This window comes from Ammospiza nelsoni, chromosome 18 (genome assembly GCF_027579445.1).
Source record: "Ammospiza nelsoni isolate bAmmNel1 chromosome 18, bAmmNel1.pri, whole genome shotgun sequence".
NCBI lineage: Eukaryota > Metazoa > Chordata > Aves > Passeriformes > Passerellidae > Ammospiza > Ammospiza nelsoni.
Genome location: NC_080650.1, coordinates 7,058,383 through 7,078,924, shown reverse-complemented (window position 1 = coordinate 7,078,924; position 20,542 = coordinate 7,058,383). Strand labels below are relative to the sequence as shown.

General features: G+C 41.4%; 2 protein-coding genes and 1 non-coding gene across 6 annotated transcripts; 2 read left to right on the top strand and 1 right to left on the bottom strand.

Annotated features, from left to right (window-relative positions):
* Positions 1 to 954: 954 nt before the first annotated feature.
* Positions 955 to 7,855, bottom strand: TRMT2A (tRNA methyltransferase 2 homolog A). Of its 4 annotated transcripts, none has more exons than XM_059484892.1 (11): positions 7,050 to 7,855; positions 6,249 to 6,357; positions 5,584 to 5,765; positions 4,575 to 4,689; positions 4,202 to 4,317; positions 3,534 to 3,645; positions 2,920 to 3,042; positions 2,554 to 2,629; positions 1,945 to 2,061; positions 1,668 to 1,764; positions 955 to 1,336 (listed from the first exon to the last, which is right to left on the bottom strand). In XM_059484892.1, exons 1-11 carry the CDS (start codon positions 7,622 to 7,624, stop codon positions 1,054 to 1,056), a joined length of 1,905 nt encoding a protein of 634 aa, XP_059340875.1. In that variant the 5' UTR covers positions 7,625 to 7,855; the 3' UTR covers positions 955 to 1,053. The 4 variants fall into 4 exon arrangements, 2 of the variants coding, with proteins under 2 accessions (XP_059340875.1, XP_059340876.1); XM_059484893.1 differs by having other exon boundaries at positions 1,109 to 1,336; positions 1,630 to 1,764; XR_009419664.1 differs by having other exon boundaries at positions 1,259 to 1,336; positions 1,882 to 2,061.
* RANBP1 (RAN binding protein 1) lies at positions 7,682 to 17,657 on the top strand. The gene is given in 7 exon segments (XM_059484895.1): positions 7,682 to 7,934; positions 7,937 to 7,968; positions 9,806 to 9,942; positions 10,920 to 11,077; positions 12,767 to 12,895; positions 14,830 to 14,895; positions 15,748 to 17,657. Coding segments are annotated over 7 exon segments (885 nt in total). The 5' UTR covers positions 7,682 to 7,696; the 3' UTR covers positions 15,873 to 17,657.
* LOC132081666 (small nucleolar RNA SNORA77) lies at positions 14,973 to 15,104 on the top strand. Its single transcript, XR_009419710.1, has one exon. It is a non-coding gene; the product is annotated as a small nucleolar RNA SNORA77 (small nucleolar RNA).
* Positions 17,658 to 20,542: the final 2,885 nt, after the last annotated feature.

Below are 20,542 nucleotides of genomic sequence, written 5' to 3'. Positions count from 1 at the left end.
ATTTGTATTTTTACTTAAACCATGGCAAGGCTGGAAATGTTACAACTCAAAGTGCTGGTTTTGGTACCTGTTGGCTGCAGCTACCAAACACTGCAAAGGTGTGGTATCAGCACAGCCATGGGCTGTAGTAGAATTCTTTTGTTGCTGTTATACATTTAATATGGCCTATTAGAAATAAGTTGAGATTGAAGGTGGTTGCTCCTTCCAGCAGTGTTGCTGTGTGTTCTGCAGCGTGGATCACAGTCCTTCAATGGCTGCTCAGCCTCTGGCTGCAGCGAGTGCTGACTGGAGCATCTGCTCGAGCTCAGCTGCACTGGCAGTGCAGGGTAAGGTGCTGCTGTTGGCACAGTTCAGTTCTGGCTGTCAGATTTCAGTGGTGAGGACCTGCCTTGAGCAAAGTCCTCTCAGCTTTAGCAGTATGCTGTAGGAAACTTGCAGCCTTTGTCTTGCTACAGTCTGAGAGCAAGACTGACTTCAGTTGTGGCAAGTGTAGCATTTTTATTAGACTGAGTTTGTTACTTCCTCATATTTAGCAAGTAAATTATTTTTGAAAAGGTTAATCTTAACTTGCATACTGAAAAAACACAGCACAGTTTTGACAGGGGTCAGAGCATGATGAAGTACTGACAGGTAGGTCCAGGTCCCTGTAAGCAAGATGACCTGCTCTGGGAATTGGGGGTGTCTTTATATAAATGTATGTATGTATCTAGGCAGGAAGGGAAAAGCAGGATTTGGGCTAATTGTATGATGTAACATCCTGTCCCTGGAAGCGTTCAAGACCAGGCCGGATGGGGCTCTGAGCAGCCTGGCTGAGTGGAAGGTGTCCCTGCTCATGGCAAAGGGGTGGTTATCAGATAATCATTAAGGTCCCTTTCAACACAAACCCTTCTGAGAGTCGATGATAATGAAACTTAATTCAAATTAGGATGATGAAATAAGTTGGAAGCCTTGCAATTACTCTGTTGTACAGAGATTTATTACCTGCATGTTACAGAAGTTACGTTACTGATGCAGTTAAAAAGCAAAAGTAGTTTCTATGAAGTCTCTGAGGCGTTACGGTGAGCCCTCTCTTGGACTGCAGTCCCCATGGCCAGCAGCTGCCTGGCTCCCCTCGCTGGCTGGGCTGGTGCCATCCATGCCCTCGGTGCCACAGGCTGCTGCTGGGCTCTCACTGGCAGCAGGTGCTGCTGCTGCAGAGCTGCCATTGGCGTATTCCACCCTCTCAAAGAAGATCAGCAGCTCACAGTGCCTGGTCTGAGGGAACAGATCCACAGCCATGGCTCGCACGGGCCGGAACGAGGCTCCTTTCACCCTGTTGGAAGGGGCCCGGCACAGGCTTGATGGGGAAGGGAAACAAGAGCAGGGAGAAATGAATTAATATTTTAGTGCACTGCTCATCCCTGCTGCTCTTCTCTGAGAGGTTTTCCTTCCCTGAGCCTCAATTCCATGCTAGGCTTATTCACTACCACCAGTATTTCCATTATGACTTGTGTATTGGGCAGTGCCATTCCCAGCCAGCTGCTGCAGCTCCCAGCTGTGTCTGGTGAAAGGGGAGCCTCAAGGAACATGGCTTGCAACTAAAAATCTAGCAATGGTACCCCTTCCCCAAAAACATTGTTTTCTTCTTACCACATTTAGTAAGTCAATTCAATGCAAGAAACACTCACTCCACAAAGTTATTCATTGCAGCTCTGGGATTGCAGGAGACATAGATGAGCTTCTTTAGATGTTCAGCTCTTCTCAGGGCAAGAATTACCTTGGAATCTAGATGATCAAAACCACAACAGCTGTTTACTGGTTCTGTGTGCAGCAAGAGCCCCACAGAAAAATGCCAGGTTATGAACAGCGTGAACAAAACTGCAATGTTGCTCCAAGCTATACCTGAAGCTTCCATTGAATTTATCCCAATGGTGTTTTCTTTGCCTTAAACCCCTGTGAACTTACGCAGCCCCGCCCGTGGTGGATCTACAATCGTGATCAGGTTCTGAGGAGCTAAAACGTTCATCAGGGAAGGAACAATATCTTCTGCCTTCCCACAGTAAAATTCAATATTACTCAGTTCTGTAAGAAAAAGCAAAGATGTTATCAGTGTACTTGTCTAGTCGAAGCAGGGTTCAGTTCTTTACCTTGGATATTAAGTTTTGATGCCTCAGAAACTCCAAATTGTTTTGTCTACCCAGTGTAATTTAAACAATCACTGTTAACTTCGGACCATTCAAACAACAGTAATTTGAACATCTTCCACTGTCTGGACTAAAGCAAAAGCCCACAAATACCAGCTATGTTAATGTTTTCTTTAGGAGGGTAGCTGTGGTTTCATCTCATTTTTACACTGAAATTAATGTTTTACTTTTCAATTTAAAAAAAAAAGCTGTTCAACTGGAAAACTGGTCTCATGGGCTAACAAGGTGTTTGTTTTCAAGAGTGATTAAGTGTTTAAACGGGACAAGATCACTATCAACAACATGTAATTCCAGGCTGCTTAGATAAGGTAAAGAACTGGCTGCACCTACTCCTTACCAAACAAAGGCTTCAGCATTTCAGGTCACTCACCATTAATCTGGGCATTTGCTTTGGCATCCTGCACAGCTTCCTGACAGAGCTCAATTCCAATGACCTTCTTCACTCTCTGCAGAAGCAAAGGAAAAAGTTCCCTCTGTGGTCTGTATGTGTGAATTTAACCATTTTTCATAACATCAGCAATTAACAGGGACTTTAACTCCTACCCAGCCTGCTCAACATAAGGTTGAGCTTTCATAAGGATGTGGTAAAGCAGGTGCAGGCAGCTCAATTACAAATTAATTCAAAAAATTGAGATGTAAGCTGTTGCATTTCACATACATTAGGTATTTTTAACTTCTAGCCGTAGTTAAAAAACGAGTAAAAAGTAACTTCTATCCGGGAAGAGAAATTGCCAACCTTTGCTAAAGAAATCCCAATGGTTCCTGTCCCACAGCAGATGTCCAGCACGGTGCTCTCCTGGCTCAGTTGTGCCCACTCGCCAATGGCAGTGTACAACACTTCTGCAGCTTGGGTGTTCACCTGGGAAATTAAGGTTCCAATAGATCTACTTCTTCATAAACAGTAAATGTGTTTTAATGAGTCTCAGTAAAGCACGTTTCCTTGTTTCTAATAAACAAATCATTATAAGTTAAAAACACATTCTAAAGTGTTGAAAGGGCAGAAATAAGTTTTGGAAAAGCAAACAGAGATTAGTTATACAAGATTCTTGAACTGTATTACTACATGTTTAGAGTTACAAAAGGCTGCCATGAAACAGAAGGAAAATATAATGAACAAGTAAATATAATGAACAAGAAAATATAATGAACAAAAAGTTGTCTTCAAGGTGCTCCCATCAAGCTTACAGTCATTCAATGCTTTTACAGCCAAACATAACACTGCTATTTAATCACACCAAGTATATAAAAGGTTAAATTTCTAGGTATGAAACATCTTGTTCCACAGCATTAGTCAAGCTCCAGAGCATTCATGCAGATCCAGTTAAATGAACAGCTTCACATCATCCTTACTTGAAAAAATGCATGAGGAGAAATTCTAAATTTTAGGCCAAGGAGTTCTTCATATATGTACTTATCACCAGCCACATGCTCCAAAGATAAATCTTCTAGATTGGGAGATTTCCTGGGGGTAGGGGAGGAATGGGGAGACAAAATAGAGTGGGAATCAAAACCAGAAAAAAGAAGACAAACATGTTTGCTACAATCTTTACCAAAGCTGTAATCATCCTAAAACCTGCAGTGCTACACCCTAAGCAGTGCCATTTATCATCTGCTCTTGGAGACTCTCCTTGGCCATTAATGTCTCAGAGTGTGCAAGGACCTCCACCATCTCTAGATGATTATGTGTGAGCCTTGTCCTCCATGGAGTATGGGAGATTGAAAAATTCACATAAATAGGGAAGAAGTTACTTGATAACAAACATTCGTCTACTGCAGTAAACACTTCTATAGCTTGACAGGCAGCAATGGCCAGTGGGTTCACCCACTGAAACTCTTGCTGCCTTTACCCAGAGAATGGGAGATTTCAGGAGTCTCTTGTGGCAAAGGTGAGTAACTTAAAACAAATTAGTAACAACTGCTGCTACTTCTATGAAGTAGATAAACAATGCTACAAAATTTGCAAACACCAAAAATCCAGCCACCACCAAAATCCCCCAAAGCAAAGTCAACCCACTCACCTCTGTCCTTCCTCCACAAAGTACAGGGAAGTAACACCACTGCTCTTTCCCATCCCTTCTGTGAAGTATTTTGCCAGAGAGATTTTCAGGTCAGCTAGCTCTTCTTTACTCAATTTCTAAAGTTTTCATGTGAAAGAAGGGAGAATAATCATTTTAGTGACTTCAAGATATAATTTAGTGTATGCTTTACATAAGAATACTACTTGTTCATTTCCACGTATCAGATTAGTCTAAATAGAATTAGAGCAACTTAGCAAGTTAAACCACACCAAATAATTCTTCTATTTCAGTTTTGCATGCACAATTCATAAAATCCAGTTTAAGCAGTTCTAAAGCTGAGCCTGGGCTGCCCATTAGCCATCAAGTGCAGTACCTGAGGGTTGAAGTAAGCAATGGCCATGATGTGGCCGTGGCGGCTGGTGCGCACCGTGAGCTGCTTCCAGTGCCCCTCGTAGGTTTCGGGGCTGTACACCGAGTAAGGAGTGCACCTGCAAAGGGCACGAGCTCGGTCACTCACACTGAGAATTCTTTCTTTGTCTGACATTAAACAGTTCATTGAATAATTCATTGAATCAAAAGAAGTGATAGAAAAAATGCTGAGTACAAAAAGAGGGTACATTCATTTGTCAAACAAGAAATTGCTTCCAACTAAGAAAGACTGATGGACAGTAGCTCCTAAAGCAAAATAACCTGTCCCTCCTTCACACAATCCTCTTGCCCATTTTAACCCATGCAAAATTACAGAGACAAGAGGCAGCTTCTCACTGCATTCAGAGAATGACATAACTTTTTAGAATGCTTTCATTAGCTTCTCTGCTTCACACCAAGTTCAAATCTTCCATCTTCATGATTCTTCTGAGGTTCCATTTTTGTGCATTTAACTGCTTTTTAGAGAATGCATCCTTTTTTCTAAAAAAGTACTCTTATTTAAATGTGCAGCTTTTGGGTCATTCCTTTCTGTAGGATGATGATTCTCATCCCAGAAAACAATGGACCTTGGTTAATCAATTCCTCCCTTCAGAAGTGTTTTTATGAGTGCTTCTTTACAGTTAGTGGAAGAAGCTCCTGAGTAACACACACTTTTAGTGCAGTAACACACACTTTTAGTGCAGTTAACACCCACTTTTACTGCAGACTTACACATCCCCTTGCTTGCAGTGAAGCTGGGTTCAGCTGGTACCTGACCCCAGCTCTGAGCAGTGAGCAGGAGCAAGGGCAATAGTCCCCATGATGCAGGCACAAGGCAGAAACAAAGAATTGCTAAAATGTGAGACTGGTACATCTTAGATCTCAAAGCTCAGAACAAACACAAATTAAATTTATAAATATTTTTGATTAAGATATCAAAACCTTTATGGATAACTCATTTTACTTATGCTCACCTTATGTAGTCTTGGAAAGCTTTTACTACTTTTTTGGCAATAGCAGGAATGTGAATAGTATCAAATGGCTCCACTACAGCACATGTACCACCCTTATATTTGCCAAGACGACAACCCACAGTTTTGTCTTCTTGATTTACACCAATCCCAATCAAGAACTCACATTTGTTGCGATATTCAGTCTAGATTTAAAATAAAGTTATGTAAGATATTTACACAGCATTTATTTGTACATGCCAAGTTGCTCCTGGAAAAAATCCCATGTGGTTAAATGCATTTGGAAATGGACACAGGACATTGAGCTCATATGGACAATACTGATGGATTTTGATGTGTGTGAACTAACAGTAATAAAGAAAAGGTATTTGTAAATCTTGTTATTTAAGAAGCAAAACATTGCCTCTGTTGAGGAATGCATTAGCTTACAACAGAGGCTTGCAAAGACAGCATATTCATTTTAAAGTTATATACCCAGTTATCAATTTCCCTGCTTCCTGTTAATATTTCCACACAGTATTTACACGAAACACAACAAAAATTCATAATTTATTACAAGACTAAGTCAAATACTCAGTTTGTCCAGTGTCTTCTCAAAACCAAATAATGAATGAACATAACCCTCAGCTCATTAACCCTGTTCCACACTTTACCTGAGATTACATTACCTGCAAGGGTGATGCTTTCACTCCCTCCACTGGGCAACATAATTTATTAAACTTCTGCTTCTGCAGGAACAACCAGGGTAATAAAGCTCTGTTGTTATTTCCTATTTCCCTGCCGTAATTAGAAACAAAAAAATGTAAAGCACACATTTAGAAATATTGAGGTCAAGAGTTGCACAATACTTCTTTTCTGTAAAGGACACAAAAAAGAACCACATTATCACATGGAAGAGTGTTTCTTCCAGGTTTTTTTAACAAGCAAACTCTCTCCAACTTGGTAAGAGCTGTAACCTGAAAAAGTAAGGGTTAAATGTACTGGTTACATTATGGTTATGTACTGGATTTATCAATGTACCATGCATGATAATTAATGCCAGTTTTGTCGACAGCAAGAGACAGAAGTGATACTTTGATCTTCAAAGACCAGGCATAAAATTTTGAGGGGATTTTAAAAGAAAAAACCTAGTAGTAATTTGCCATCTCTACAGACCGATTCTCTCTACACCGTGTGACAATGCCATTTTTTTACGGGCACAAACATCCTTCTGCTTATGGAACAACAGACTTTAAAACCAATTTCCCTTCACTAAGCAATTTTTTGAAGGGGACCAAGAACATCAATAGCAAGTTTTGTCAGATGAAACAGCTTTTAAGCTGTAGCATCGCAGATTATGTTTTAATTACTTTGACAGTTTTGACCTACCTCTAACTCACTTCAGTTTAGAGGTATCAATTGGTGTGAATTTAGCTATATCCCATCACAAGGCCAAGTCTTGTACACATTACGTTACAAACAGGAATTACTTTGTCAGCTTCTGCAGCACTTGTTCGCACTCCTGCTTCTTCTGGGCCAGCTGCGCCTCGTAGGGCACGTTCCACAGCGGGGTCACCACGTCCGCGATCCGCTTGCTCAGGGGCTCCTCTCCGCAGGGAGCCGGACGCTTCGCCTCTCCCTGCTCCGAACCCTCCTCTTGCTTCCTCTTCTTGGCGATGGGGTCGGCCTTGGGCTTGGCCAGGCGCACGCTGAGGTGGCGGCTCTTCCAGAGCGCGCCGTGCAGCACCCGCATGGCCTTGTCCCGCTCCTCCTCGCTCTTGAACGTCACGAAGGCGAACGTCTGCTTCCCGAAGAGTTTTATCTTGTGAGGGTTGAGCCCGTACTTGGCAAGGAACTTTTTCACATCGTTAAACCCGATGTATTTGGGCAAGTTCTGTATCTCTACTTTATAAATCTCGGAGGTGAACAAGTCTCCCTTAATGTATCTGTACACGTCGGGGCCCTCCGCGGGGTCTTCCCCGGCCTGGCTGTCCGGCTCTGTCCCATCTCCAGCCTCCGCCACAGGAGCCGGGTCGCGGTCGCAGCGCTCGCCTTCCTCCGCCATGGTCCCGCCACCCCTCAGCCACCCCGCGCACCTCCCGGGGCGGGGCCGTACCCTCACGGACGGGACGCTGCGATGAGAATGACGGCAACGGAACGACCTGGTTGTTTTTTAAGCGCTGCCCCTCAGCGCTACCGCTCCTCGCGCCCGAAAGCACCCGCGGCCCTTAAACACACCAAAAAGAGCAGCTCACACATCACCCCTTCCCTCACGCGGCCGCCATCTTGGGCCGGGACGCGGGCGGTCGCCGCCATGGCGCGGGGGGTGATGGGAAAAGCGTCTGGGAAACGGGACAACAAAAACGCTTCTCGGGGGCGGAGGGGCCGCGCCGGCGGTCGGTACCGCGGGTCGGTGACAGGGCCGGTATCGGGAGCGGTTCCGAGGACCCACGGGGGGATCGGTGTGACGGGGCCGGGGCGGGCGGCGCTCTGCCCGCGCCGGGGGCGGGGCTGAGGGGGAGCGGGCGTTTCCCATCGGGCCTTGCGGCGGCGCGGCGCGGGCTGCGGGAATGAGGTAAAGGCGGGCGGGGCGCGCGGCAGGAAGCGGCGAGCGGAGCGCGGCGAGCGGGCCCATGGCGGACACGGCGGTGAGGGGCGGCCGCGGGCCGGCGGCCGGGCCGAGAACGGCGCGGGGGCGAGGGCGGCACCGAGGGCCGGGGTGGGAGAGTAACGGAGACAGGTGGGGCCCGGGCGGGGGGAGCCGAGGTCGGGCAGGGCCCGGGGGGGGACGGACGCTGGGCCTCGCTGGGGGCTGGAGCGGCCGCGCCCGCCGGGCCTGGGCTTTGCGGCCGCTCCGGGCACGCGTGGCCGCTCGGGCCGGGCCCTGCACCCGCCTTGGCCGTTCCGCGGCACGAGGGAGCCTGGGCGAGCCGGGATCTTTCGGGTAGTCCTTCTCCTTTCCCTCCTTTCTTCTCCCCCTCTTTCCGCCCCTCCCCGGGCCCGGGCCGGCCCCCTCGTGCCGCACCAGTTGCTCACGTGCTTCTGTGGCGGCAGGGCGGGATCGTGTCGGGATAACGGGATCGCGTTCTCTGTGCCTGCTGCGACTGTGCTTTTCTCATGGTCTGTGTGATTATTGCTCAGGCGCAGAAGGCGTGATGAATGACCATGCGGGATGTGCTACTTGCACACATGGATACAATGTATAAAAGTTTGGCTAACATTTCCTTTTTTTTTTTGAAACAGATGTGACGTAATTCCTTTCTCGCTTTTTTTTGCTGGAACGCTGGGGATGTAATATGGGCGATAACTTGTGTGACGTTGTTGACACAACTAGATTTTATTTTGCACAATTTTCTACTTAAGTTTCCCTTGGCCCCCTCTTTTTTCTCTTGTATGTGAAGACTGATTTTCCTTTCCGTTGCTTCAGCAACACCAAAAATCCCCAAACACAAATCATTTCCCTAGACCTGAGATAGCTGTTCTGTGGCTTTGTTAAACTTGCATATGAATCTCCCTCCCAGGCTTGTGTTCTGAGTGCTTCTTAGCAGTCCATATGTATGAAGTACTAGAGATGTTTATCGTTTACCTGCTAATCACGGTAGTAAAAAACCATTCTTAGGCCTAATGAATGCTCTGACAGATTCCTAAGCAACTTAAATAGGAAGGATTATTTTGGCTATTTATCTGTAACCTAAAGTTCCTTGAGGAGTCTAAAAGCAAGAAACCTGAATTACTTTCTGGCTATTACAGCTGTGCCTCAAAGAATCTTTGTTTGTGTTGACTGTGGGTGATTCTAATACATAAGACAGAATGGTGAACTCGGGACGCAATATGTCCCTTAAGCTGGGTTAGGTGGATGTTGTGTGGGGTTTTTTTCTAATTTTCCCATTAACAGTGGGTCATTAGGCACTCAGAAATAGTAGGGTGTTAGTAGCATAAAACACATTACATAGGAAAAACTGTTGATGAAATTTTTTTCCATAACCAGAGCTATTAATCCAAGGCCAAGCCTCTGCACAATTCATGAGTGGTAGGATTAAAACACCCAGCACTGCATGAGCACCTTTTTGTTTCTTAGTGTGCCTGTATGTTGACTTGGAAGTAATTTGTTTTCAGGTACAATCATAATTATTTTATGGGATATTACAGTTATTAAGATCTATTTGCTGAAAAGTTTTAAACACAGATGTGAGTACTTCATGGTTGGGGTACATAGCAAGTTTGTGTTTTCTTTTTTTCTCCTCAGGAGGCACACGAGGATCATGATACTTCTGCTGAGAATGCAGATGACTCTAACCATGATCCTCAGTTTGAGCCCATAGTTTCCCTTCCAGAGCAAGAAATAAAAACTCTGGAGGAGGATGAGGAAGAGCTCTTTAAGATGTGAGTAGAATACTTTTCACTATTATCTGCATGTTCATGTTCAAAAACTGCAGAACTTGCAGCAATCTCTGTGTGAAGGCTGCCTTGGTTGGTCTGCATGTGATGGCAGAGATTGAGTGGGGGGTCATTGATGTTGCCCCAAGAAAATGAAGTCTGGAACCACAGAAGAGAGCTGATAATGTGAATCTGGCTTTAGCATTGTTTGCATGAAAGAAGACAACAACTTAATAACTATTGAAATTGTGATCCCAGAATGTGAAACAAGTGTCTTGGGAGGAAGGAAATGAGATGTATGTGGTGTTGCTGCCATGCATCCCTGGGTAAAGGGTGATGTACAACATGCTGAAATAATAAAAGCAACAGCTGCAGTATTGGGGCATTTGTGGCAGTTCCTGTCTGTTGTCTTCAACACAGTTTATCCTTAGATTGTGCTTATTGTCAAATCAGGATGGCTTGATCTGCCTGAAGAAAAATGTACTCTTAGGGCTTAAGGATTTTGAATTTGATCCCTGATGTGCTGGCTTGAAATAGATTTTAAAAATTATGCTTTTGCTTGCTTAATCACAGAATGGTTTTCCACATCTGGAAGAGAGATTTCAGTTCTCCTTGTATGGGTTCTGATAATAACTGAAGTGATGGTCAGTTTCTGACAGGTAGTGTGGTGAACTCTGGCTATGGAAAAACCTGTTAGTTAGTTACCTGAGATTAAAAGTTTGCCTACACCAAATATGTTTATCATCCCCTAAGAGTGTCCAGAACCTGTTGAATTTTAGTACAATTAATATATAATTCCTAATATTTTATTGTTAGGTTTTAATTCATCACATCAGTTTCTGAATGTGTATATTGAAGCAGAACAGGGGATCTTATTAAGGAATTGTTTCCTTCTTGTGTGTGACTTTTAGGAAGAGCTGTGCTCTTTGGTCAGGTGTGATATTTTAATACCTGCAGACTAATTACATTTTCTGTTCTCCCAGGCGAGCGAAGCTCTTCAGGTTTGCATCAGAGAATGACCTTCCAGAGTGGAAAGAGCGGGGAACTGGTGATGTGAAACTCCTCAAGCACAAGGAGAAGGGAACCATTCGTCTCCTCATGAGGAGGGATAAAACCCTAAAAATCTGTGCAAACCATTACAGTATGTTATACATTTCTATAATTATTCTTGATTTAAAAAATAAGCTTGTGGAATTGAAGTATGGTTGTTTCTTGCTCTTCATACAAGGCTTCAGGCATCAAAAACCATGAGGGGTTATTTTTATTAATGGAAGGAAGCTGGAGGTTTTTTCTTTAAGAGTCTGATAGTGCTGTAAGACTAACAAAAGTCACTTCAAAATTTAACTGTGATAGACAGGCATTATGTGGTTGCTTCCAGTGTGTGTGTGTGTGTACTTTATTTTAATGATTAATAAAGTGTAGAATATGTAGGCCTTAATACTGCTCAAAATAAGAATTAAATGTATACTAGCTCACTTTTGTAAGAGTGAGAGAAACCATGATGTAATAATTTACTACTTTGACCTAAATGTCTGAATTTCCAAAATTAATCCTTAACCATCAGAAAACAGAGACTGAGATGCTAAGCAAATCTGAGTCTGCCTTTGTCTGCTTGTGAAATAAACTGAAATGAATGTGTTATATTGGGCTGACTCATTCAAAAAAGAATCCTCTTTGAATTGAAAAAAAAATTAAAGGGCAAGACAGACTTGAAAGTCGGCACAACTTGCAACAAGTAGACCAGTTTGTGATACTTTGCTTGCTTTGCTGATACTCAGATGTTTATATGAGGAATCTATAGTGTTCTGTGGAAATAAACTACATTTAGATAATTTGAAATAAGAAATAGCTTAATGCCAACCTCAATAATGCCACCAACCAGCAGGAATAAACCTTTTGTTTAGGGATATAAATGTTGCACATAGGAAAACAGAATTGATGAATTTATAGTATTCTTGTCAAAAGTTGTTTAGGTGTTTTTTCCTGGAAAAGCTGCTCTCCATATAGATTTGTTTATTGAATTTATGCTGACTCACAGTCAGACAAAAGAACTCTCTTCATTTTTGCAAAGCATTAAATGGAGGAAAATGTAGTTTGATCTCTAGATGTTAAAAATGCAGGGAAGGGAGTAGACTCTTCAGATTTTCCTGAACTAGACAGAGCCCAAGGAGAAAAAAGCCCTGCTTAGACTTTGCAAGTCTGTAATGTAAAAAGTCTTAAAGTACTGTGGGAAGTAACATTTCAACTTCTCCAGTCAGTCAGGTGAGGTAATTGTAGTGTCTTGGAGGGACAGGGCCCCATTTACTGGGAGGGAGCAAATTGGTTGAAAAGGCAATGTGTACACTTTGCAGCACCACAGAAACCTGTAATATCTTGTAGTACAGCTTTAAACTGATGGGAGTGGTAATTAACCTGATGACTAATGGAAGGAAAAATGCTTTTTAAAATGAATTTTGGTAGAAGAAGAATGAGTGTTGTTTGTCTGGATACCTTTTCCTTCTAAATCATTTGTCTGTACTGCAGAGCTGTGCTCAGTGCCTGCATCTCTTAGTATCACAATCATCTGTTTTAACCAAAAATTGCATCCAACTCTTTTTCCTAACAGCAGTGAATCCAGCATCCTCTCAAACAGTAATGGCTTTGCATAATTTTATTTGACAATGTAAGGAAAAATATATATGAACATCACTGTCTTGTATTCATCCCAAAGTAATTCTGTGTCAAGTGCTTTATGTAACCATCACAGCCTGTTTTCACTGAGATTTATGGAGGCTGGTGTGGAAAACATTTGCTGTTGTGCTCTGTACATCTTGGAATGCTTTTGTTTCAGTCACACCCCTAATGGAGCTGAAGCCCAACGCTGGGAGCGACAGGGCGTGGGTGTGGAACACACACGCTGACTTCGCAGACGAGTGCCCCAAGCCCGAGCTTCTGGCAATCCGATTCCTAAACGCAGAGAGTGAGTGCCTGCCACTGAGCTTCCACTGACTGTAACCTGTTCTGTTACCCTGCTTGTCTAAATGCTGCTCTAAACCATTGCTGGAGATGTGCTGTATCTCACCCCTGCATGGTAGGGTTAGCTAATTCATTCTTTATCTGAGAGAAGTCTGTTCATCACTTAACCTTATCTGTTGACAAACAGTGCAGTAATTAGGTCTGCAGTAATATTTGTACATTTTCTGCCCTAGGCACTTTCTTAACCTAAGCCATTTCATGTAAGTGCTGTGCCAATTAGAATAAAACTACAGGCAGTTAAGAGACTCACATACAGCTTACTTTCATGTAATTCCTGTTCTCAGTTGTAGTTAAGATTAGATTTTTGCATTAGAAACAAGGAAATCCTGACCTGATATTTCTGGCCCATCTGCATTAGCAGAATATCTGGGTTGGTTTTTCTTTATTTAATGAAGTATGTAGTATCTTTTGTTTTGATTAAATGGAACCCTCAGTGAAAAGTGCAAGTCAGGCCCATCATACTAGTTGGTGGGTTTTTCTAGAGTGACTACAGTGAGTACCAGAAAAGTAACTCTAATAATGGATCAGCTAGGATTAAATCAAAGAAGTGTTTGGAGGCAGAGGGGGTTTATGTTGTATTGTTTTGTTGTTGGGTTGGATTTTTTTTTTAAAGGAGCAAAATGAAAGTGTTGCATTTCTTGCTTTACAGTTTGCCACACAAGTTTAGTGTGGTAGCCTCCTTTTCTCCTTACATACTCAATGAATAATAAAAGTGGTTAAGTATTTTAAAGTTTGATGGATTGGACTACATCAGGAAAGAACTTAGTACATCTTGCCCTTTTCCTTAAGTCTCCAATGTAATTTTGTTTAGCCAAATAAACCCTTCTGGTCCACCTGCTTAGTGCTTGCTTCATGATCAAGTAGGAAGTGAGGGGCAACTATTTGCTAATATCTAAGAAGTCTTTCTCTTTCTGGTAGAGGCTGTTCAGCTTATTGAATGTTCTGTCTTGAGGGAATAGTCCTTCCCTCCTGTTTGCCCTTTGCAGTACTGACTAAGCAGATGTCAGGTGAACAGACCCAGGTTTGTCCTTCAGGTGTCTCTGCTGTTTGAGATGCTGGAAAAGGAATCGATACCAACACTTCCTGGGCTGGTTACTAAGTGTCTTCAGAATTCCTGTGGGCAACAGTGACCTCCTGTGGTCAGCCAGTCCAGCCTGGGATGCCAGGCTGGTACTGCCTTGCTCATTGTGGTGTCAGGAAGCTCCTTGCCCAGGCCCTTTTTGCTTGTATTACTTGTGTAGAGAGACATTATTGGGATTTGACCAGCTGCTTGTAATGGTTGTTGAATTGAGTGGTGACTTAAACCAGAATGTAATGAAGATTATGCATTGCTGGCTCTTGCAGTGAGGAGTAGCCCTCAGGTACAGAGTCTGAATGCTGTGCTGGTGACACAGGCATTATCTTCCTGTTGAAACAGGCATTCTCTTCCTTTGCTGATGCTCAGAACCCCCAGTTATGGTCAGCTTGTGGAAGAGTCTTAAGGTGTAACACAGCTGGCAAGGATTGCAGTTCAAAGCTAATCTTCAGGCTTTTGCATATAGTTGTATTAGCAGTCTCTGACATCATATTCCTATTCCTTTAGGCTACAGACAGCTGGGAGTTGCAATAACTACAAAACAGCTCCTGCTGGCGTTACATTTTGAATATTTTGCAAAATAAGTTGCTTTAGTAGACATGCTGAAGAAGATGAATTGCTTTTGCACAAAGATGTGATTGAAGAATTTTGCATCTTGTATGATTTACTAGATTACTTCATAAGTCCCTACAAATTTGGTTTACACAAATCTTCCCCTAGGGTATCTTTCTTCAAGATTAGAAGTACTCAATGTTGTGAGGCAGTAAAAGTAATGAAAAAATATTTTATCTTCACTGAAACAGATGCACAGAAGTTCAAGGCAAAATTTGAAGAATGCAGGAATGAAGTAGGCAAGACAGCAAAGAAAGGTAAGGTGCTCTCAATGTACTTGGTGTCATTTCTGAGCTGTGTGAGTGGTTCCAGTAGCCTGGAGTGTTGTGTTGCAGCAGACTCACTCTGTGCTGAACTGCAGCCTTCAGTTCAGGTGCTTTTCTGTCTGCAAGAGTAAGAGCTGACAGGAGTGACGATGGCCTTCCTTCCTGTGGAAGGCTGTTACAGTTGCTGTTGGGACATGGCTGCTTTGGAATGGCTGTCAAGGAAATATTTATGGCTTATAGTAAACAAATGAGCTGTGAACACTGCAACCACAGTGCTCTTTCTTCCTTCCCCTTCCCCAAATTTTGCAAATGTATAATCATGCAAGTATAATACTTAATGTTTTTCATAGTTGTTAGTGTGTGTGAGATTGTTCACGAGTCTAACAGATTATTGCACCTCTCTTTAGAATTGCCTTTGTGATGAGGTATGTCACCATGTAAATAAAACAAACATTTCTATCTTCCTTAAGTACAGACTACCAGTGGTCTGCAGTCAGCATTCTTCAAGATATTTAGATTGGAGTTTTCCAGTCATAGGAATTCCTATGCCCCAATTTCAAACTGGGGAACTTGACTTTGTTTCTTGGCATCTTAACAAAAAAACCAAAGGGTTTGTCTGGATACTTTATTGGTAGCAGCACAGCTGGCCAGATGCTACACATTCCTCAGTCCCTGTGTAGTGATTAATGTATATGAGTGGTGTTACTTGAAATCTGACATCTGAAGTAATTACCAGAGGAAAAGAAATGGAATGAGTCACTCCAGTGGTCAGTGAAGAATATCTTTATTTTTGTCCAATGCATTACTGCTTGTATGTAATACCTTTCCTAACCAATCTTTTAGCAGGCACAGACAAAAATGATAGTGCTGATAAAGTTGCTGAAAAACTAGAAGAGCTTTCTGTAAAGGAAGAGAGCAAAGAATCTGAGAAGAAAGAGACCAAGGAAAAAACTGAAGAAAAGCAATAAAATCATCCTGGGCCTTGCAGTTTTTCCTTTACTTTTTTATTTCTCTATTTTTTTTTCTTTTTTCTTTGTTTTAGTTATTTTTTTAATTTTTACAAGGGACTTTATATGGAACTGCATTCAACATTCACATTGTTTTTTCTAGGCTTTTGCCCTTTGGAAGGTGTCTGCAGAAAAATTCATTCCCCAGTCATGAAAATGTACTGTGCTAACTTTATTTTCCATAGTGGAAACACTTATTTACAGTCATCCAAAAGAATGAATAAAACAAACTTGAAAACAGCATCAGGGGACAGAACTGAGTTTTCTGTATACTGTAAAGGCTTATGAATACACTTGTTTAATTGAGCTACATATCATCATTCCTGTGGATTAAGTAGGTTAATAGACTTTGTCAGCAGGGAAGATTAAGATTGCATTTGTGTTTCTTATATGGATTCTAAATTGTAATCTAACAGACCTTTCACACCTGCTGCTGTGTGTACTGAGCAGGGAATGTGCCTGTGCTTCTTGAAATGCAGCAGACTTCTGGAATCAGGCAATAAGAGCATTCCTGGCACACTGCTGCTGCTGATCCATCAGAAAATAAAGGTGATGGTGAAAGATCCATGGTGAAAAACAAGGTGGGGGACAAAATTTCTTGTGCCAGATTTGAGAAGCATTTTCTTCTTACAAAATGAAATCTGTGCTTCCCCCGCTGCCCCAAATTTTGATTTTAGCAGAAAGCTCCTGCTGTTTTCCCAGATCTTCCATGGTGCTGCTTGCTGACTGAAGGCAGCTGCAGCAGCCTGTTGTGCTGAGGGCTGTGCAAAGGAATCTGAGCTGTTTGAGTACCTTCCTGAGAGATTCCCCTTGCCAGCATATTGTTGTAGTCTCAAGAATGTAGAGGTCTAAAATGTATAAGCTTTTTTCCCAGGGCTTTGGAGCTTGTGTTTTTACAAACTGGAGGAGTTTTGAACTTCTCAGATGTTTGCTAGGGAGGCTGTCCTTGGAGAGCAGCAGGCTGGAATTCACTTTGGAACAGTTAATTATGGTGCACATGCTTTGAGGGACACCCTCCTTGCCAGAATAGGCAAATTGGTCAAATCTCTTCCCTGCAAATGTTTTTTGTTTATCCAATTTCAAATTAGTGCTAGAGAGTAAGAAAATAAACTATAGTAAGCAATAAAATCACCACAATTAAGTCTGGTAGATAAATTGAATTTTGTTGTTTAACACTAATACAAGGATTGTGTTAGGAATAGAGATGAAATTTTAAATAGTTTCCAAAATAATTATGAAAACTGTACAAAACTTGCTGAACTGTAAGACTGAATGATGTTAACATGGGATAGCAAGACCTTTTTGTCTTCATGAAGAGGCTTTTAACTCAGTCAGGTTCTGCAGTCTGCCTAAGGAAAATATATTTTTAAAAAATAAATCATGTCTTTCTTAGCACTGCCTTTTGATGCTACAGTGAATGAGTCTTAAATCTGGAACTGTAATTAAGGTACTCACTTCATTCAAACAAAATAATTCCTTTGGTGTTTTGCACGTTCCCCTTCAACTACAGCAGATATCAAAAGTCTGTTAATTAACAGAGATGGTTGAAAGGCAAAATAAAATGCTCTTTAGTGTTTCTGGTTTGGAAGTAACAAGACAAAGCTATTTTGAAGTATTTAACATTTGAATGTAAAAGCCAAATCTTTTATCCATGAATCACTGTAAATGATCTGATAATGTCAAACTGTGTCTAAATTGATAGAAATGACTTAAAAGTTTCAAAATAAACTTAAATTTTCATTTAAAGGATTTGCTTTTTATTTTGAGAACTCTTACTGGGAATGCATTTTTAGTCTGCAGGGGTAAAGTGATGAAGGCAGCAAAATGGGCGAGTTGCATTTCACTGTCAAACATTGCACAAAAGGGAGAGGGCAGCACCTGAATGGTTTAATTTGTCTTAATATTAGTTATTGATGACTCTTGCTTAATGTTATTACCCTTTCTTCTTCCCCTCTTTCTTCAGCATGCTCGAATGACTTCAAGACGTTTCCATTCTTGTTTAGGTTTAACTGATCTGTGTTTACAGTTCCTGGATTGCAACAATCCTTGCAAGTCTTCAGTCTCAGAGAGCAAAGTTAAGAGAGAGCACTCAGTAAAATAATTTCTCTGGTAACATTTGGCTGAAGAATGTTTTAGTCCTCTAAACTAAAGGATGGTCATTCAATGTTCTGGTCACTTTAGCTGTTCTACACATTAAAAAACAGTAAGTATTTTTAAAGTTCTCAGTGAAATAAGGCTTGTTGTTTGGGCTAGTCATTCTAATGATTTAATTTGCCTATAGGTAGACTGCCAAGTGAAGATTTTTTAAAACTCATTCATTTTTTATAAAGAAGGAAAATACAACAGCGCTAATAAAACATTGTTGAGTGCTGAAGTGTGCAATTCATACAAATTTTCTGCTTGCTTCAGGTTTAGAAAGATGCTATATAGCCAGGCTTAGTGATCCAGTCTTTGGTGGTACAAATGGTTTTGTGTGTATGTGCTGAATGGATGAATGTCTGAGGACTCCTGAGTGATAAATTCAACTTTAAAATTGTTACATTTTGACAAGCATCAAAATAGTATCTATTTGCAAGTTCAGGTCTTAAAGAAGTCTACTTACAGAAAATAATTCAAACTAGTTCCCTCTAGATCTCTTGTTAATTATTTTGAAGACTACACTAATCTGTTGGGGGGTTTTCTCCAGGAATAAGTTTTCTAAATGTGTTATTCACAGATTGCAAACACTCCCAATTTGTTGTGTTTTCAACACTAAATGTTGATCTTCCCGATCCCCCCCGCCCTATAATAAGGTAGCTTGTATCAAATGCAAGTTCTCAGTGATACCAAAACATCAGAAAATTAAAATTATTCTCAACACTATGCAGATAGGAGAATGTTGTAAATTCTCTATTTTGATGCAGTAGGCTCAAGGAGTACCTGTATGTAAAGGGAAATAATGAGTCTGAGTAGTTCTTTGGGTTTTGTTGCTACTATTTTCACCAGTTTGAGTGTTGTCCTCTGGTGGATGCTGTGTGTGGCTCACAATGAGTTGTGCTGAACTCTGATGTCCCTCAGCAGTGCTGGGCTTTGAGCTGCTCCATCTCAGTGCATTCCTTCACAGAGCTCAGTGAAAAACTTGAATGTTACTGGAAACCTTTCTCTAAAGAAAAGACTCCAAATCAGAGTCAGAAAACTCAGCTTGACTCCTTAGTAATATTAAATTGCACCTATTTACGTGGAAATGGAGACAATGGTGGAGATTACATTCCAAACTGCCCTGCTGGGTTTTGATCTGTACAAATTGCCATTGGCTTTCAGTGATGAGTCCTTATAGAGTGGATGATTATTTAAACAACCTCAAACCTCTCCAGTTAACTTCCCAGTGCTGTCTTTATTTGTGCTCTCCTGTTCCCAGGACACCCATCTGTCCTGGCTGCTCCACGTTGTTTCTAGCAAGCTGTATTTTCTGAGGTATCCATGGCAATGCAGTGTTTTAATTTTGATTAGCCAAACTAATTTCAAAGTGTTTTTACATTGCTGAGGTCATGTGTAAACTTACACTAGTTCAGTGAAGTGAGCTGTGTATAAAGGATTTTGTTTTATTTTATGACTGTTTATTCAGGGTCTACTTTAAAGGTTTTCATAATTAAATTTAGCTAGAATTACTCTTTAAAATAGAAGAGGAATTACCAGTTTTTTACCAACCTTAACTAAATCTTTGACAATGTATCATTTTCAGAGTAAGGAGCTAAGGAAAACTTAACTGCAACAGATCAGAATTATTTTGCTTGAGGAAGAAAAGCTTGAAGTAATGAGCTGTAGAGTGGATTCCACATGTAAGTGATTTCTCAGACTCTAGTTTGTGTTAAAACAAGGTGCTTCACAAGTAAGCAGCTTGTGCAAGTAAGAATAAGGAAATAATTACTGAGGTTGTGAAAACTGAAAAGCACAGGAGCAAAAATCTTCCTAATATTTAAGAGCTGAGTAGTATCTACAGCTATGCATCAGATTTTGTGACCACTATATTTTTATGATATGCAGATTAATGTACACAATATCTTTGTCCACTTAAGTCACATTAGACACCAACCACTGACTTAAGACCTGTTCATGTTTTTAAGACTTGTCAAACTAGTTAGCTGTAGTCTAGTGAAAATGCAACCTACATCAGATCCATAAATCAATGACATTTGTAGAAATGCACCTTTTTTTTTAGTTATTAATGGTGCAGGTAATGTTTGTGGGGTGTATTTTCTGTTACAGCAATATAACGTTTTAAGTACAAAGAAGGTACTAGCACAAATCTGGATTAGATGTTGCATACAGCAAATTTCTTTTATTTTGTGGAAAGTGTCTGACTACCACAAATATTTCATCAACTTTACAGTCTTAAGCATGTTTCCAGCTTTCAAACTGGGAAAGTCCAGCTCATTGTTTATCAGTCTTGACTGTATAAATTTACTTCAGCTGATTCACTGTACTGTAGATATGAACTGTTCATCAAGATGTGTAATTTACTTACAACCTGAGAGAGAAGCTAACAGGGTCATGAGCTCTTGCCTATTCATGTGCTGGCTGGCCTCATTTCAAGTAGTTTAAGTTTCATCATTTTCTAATGCTTTTTTTCCACAAAAGCAATTATGGCTATT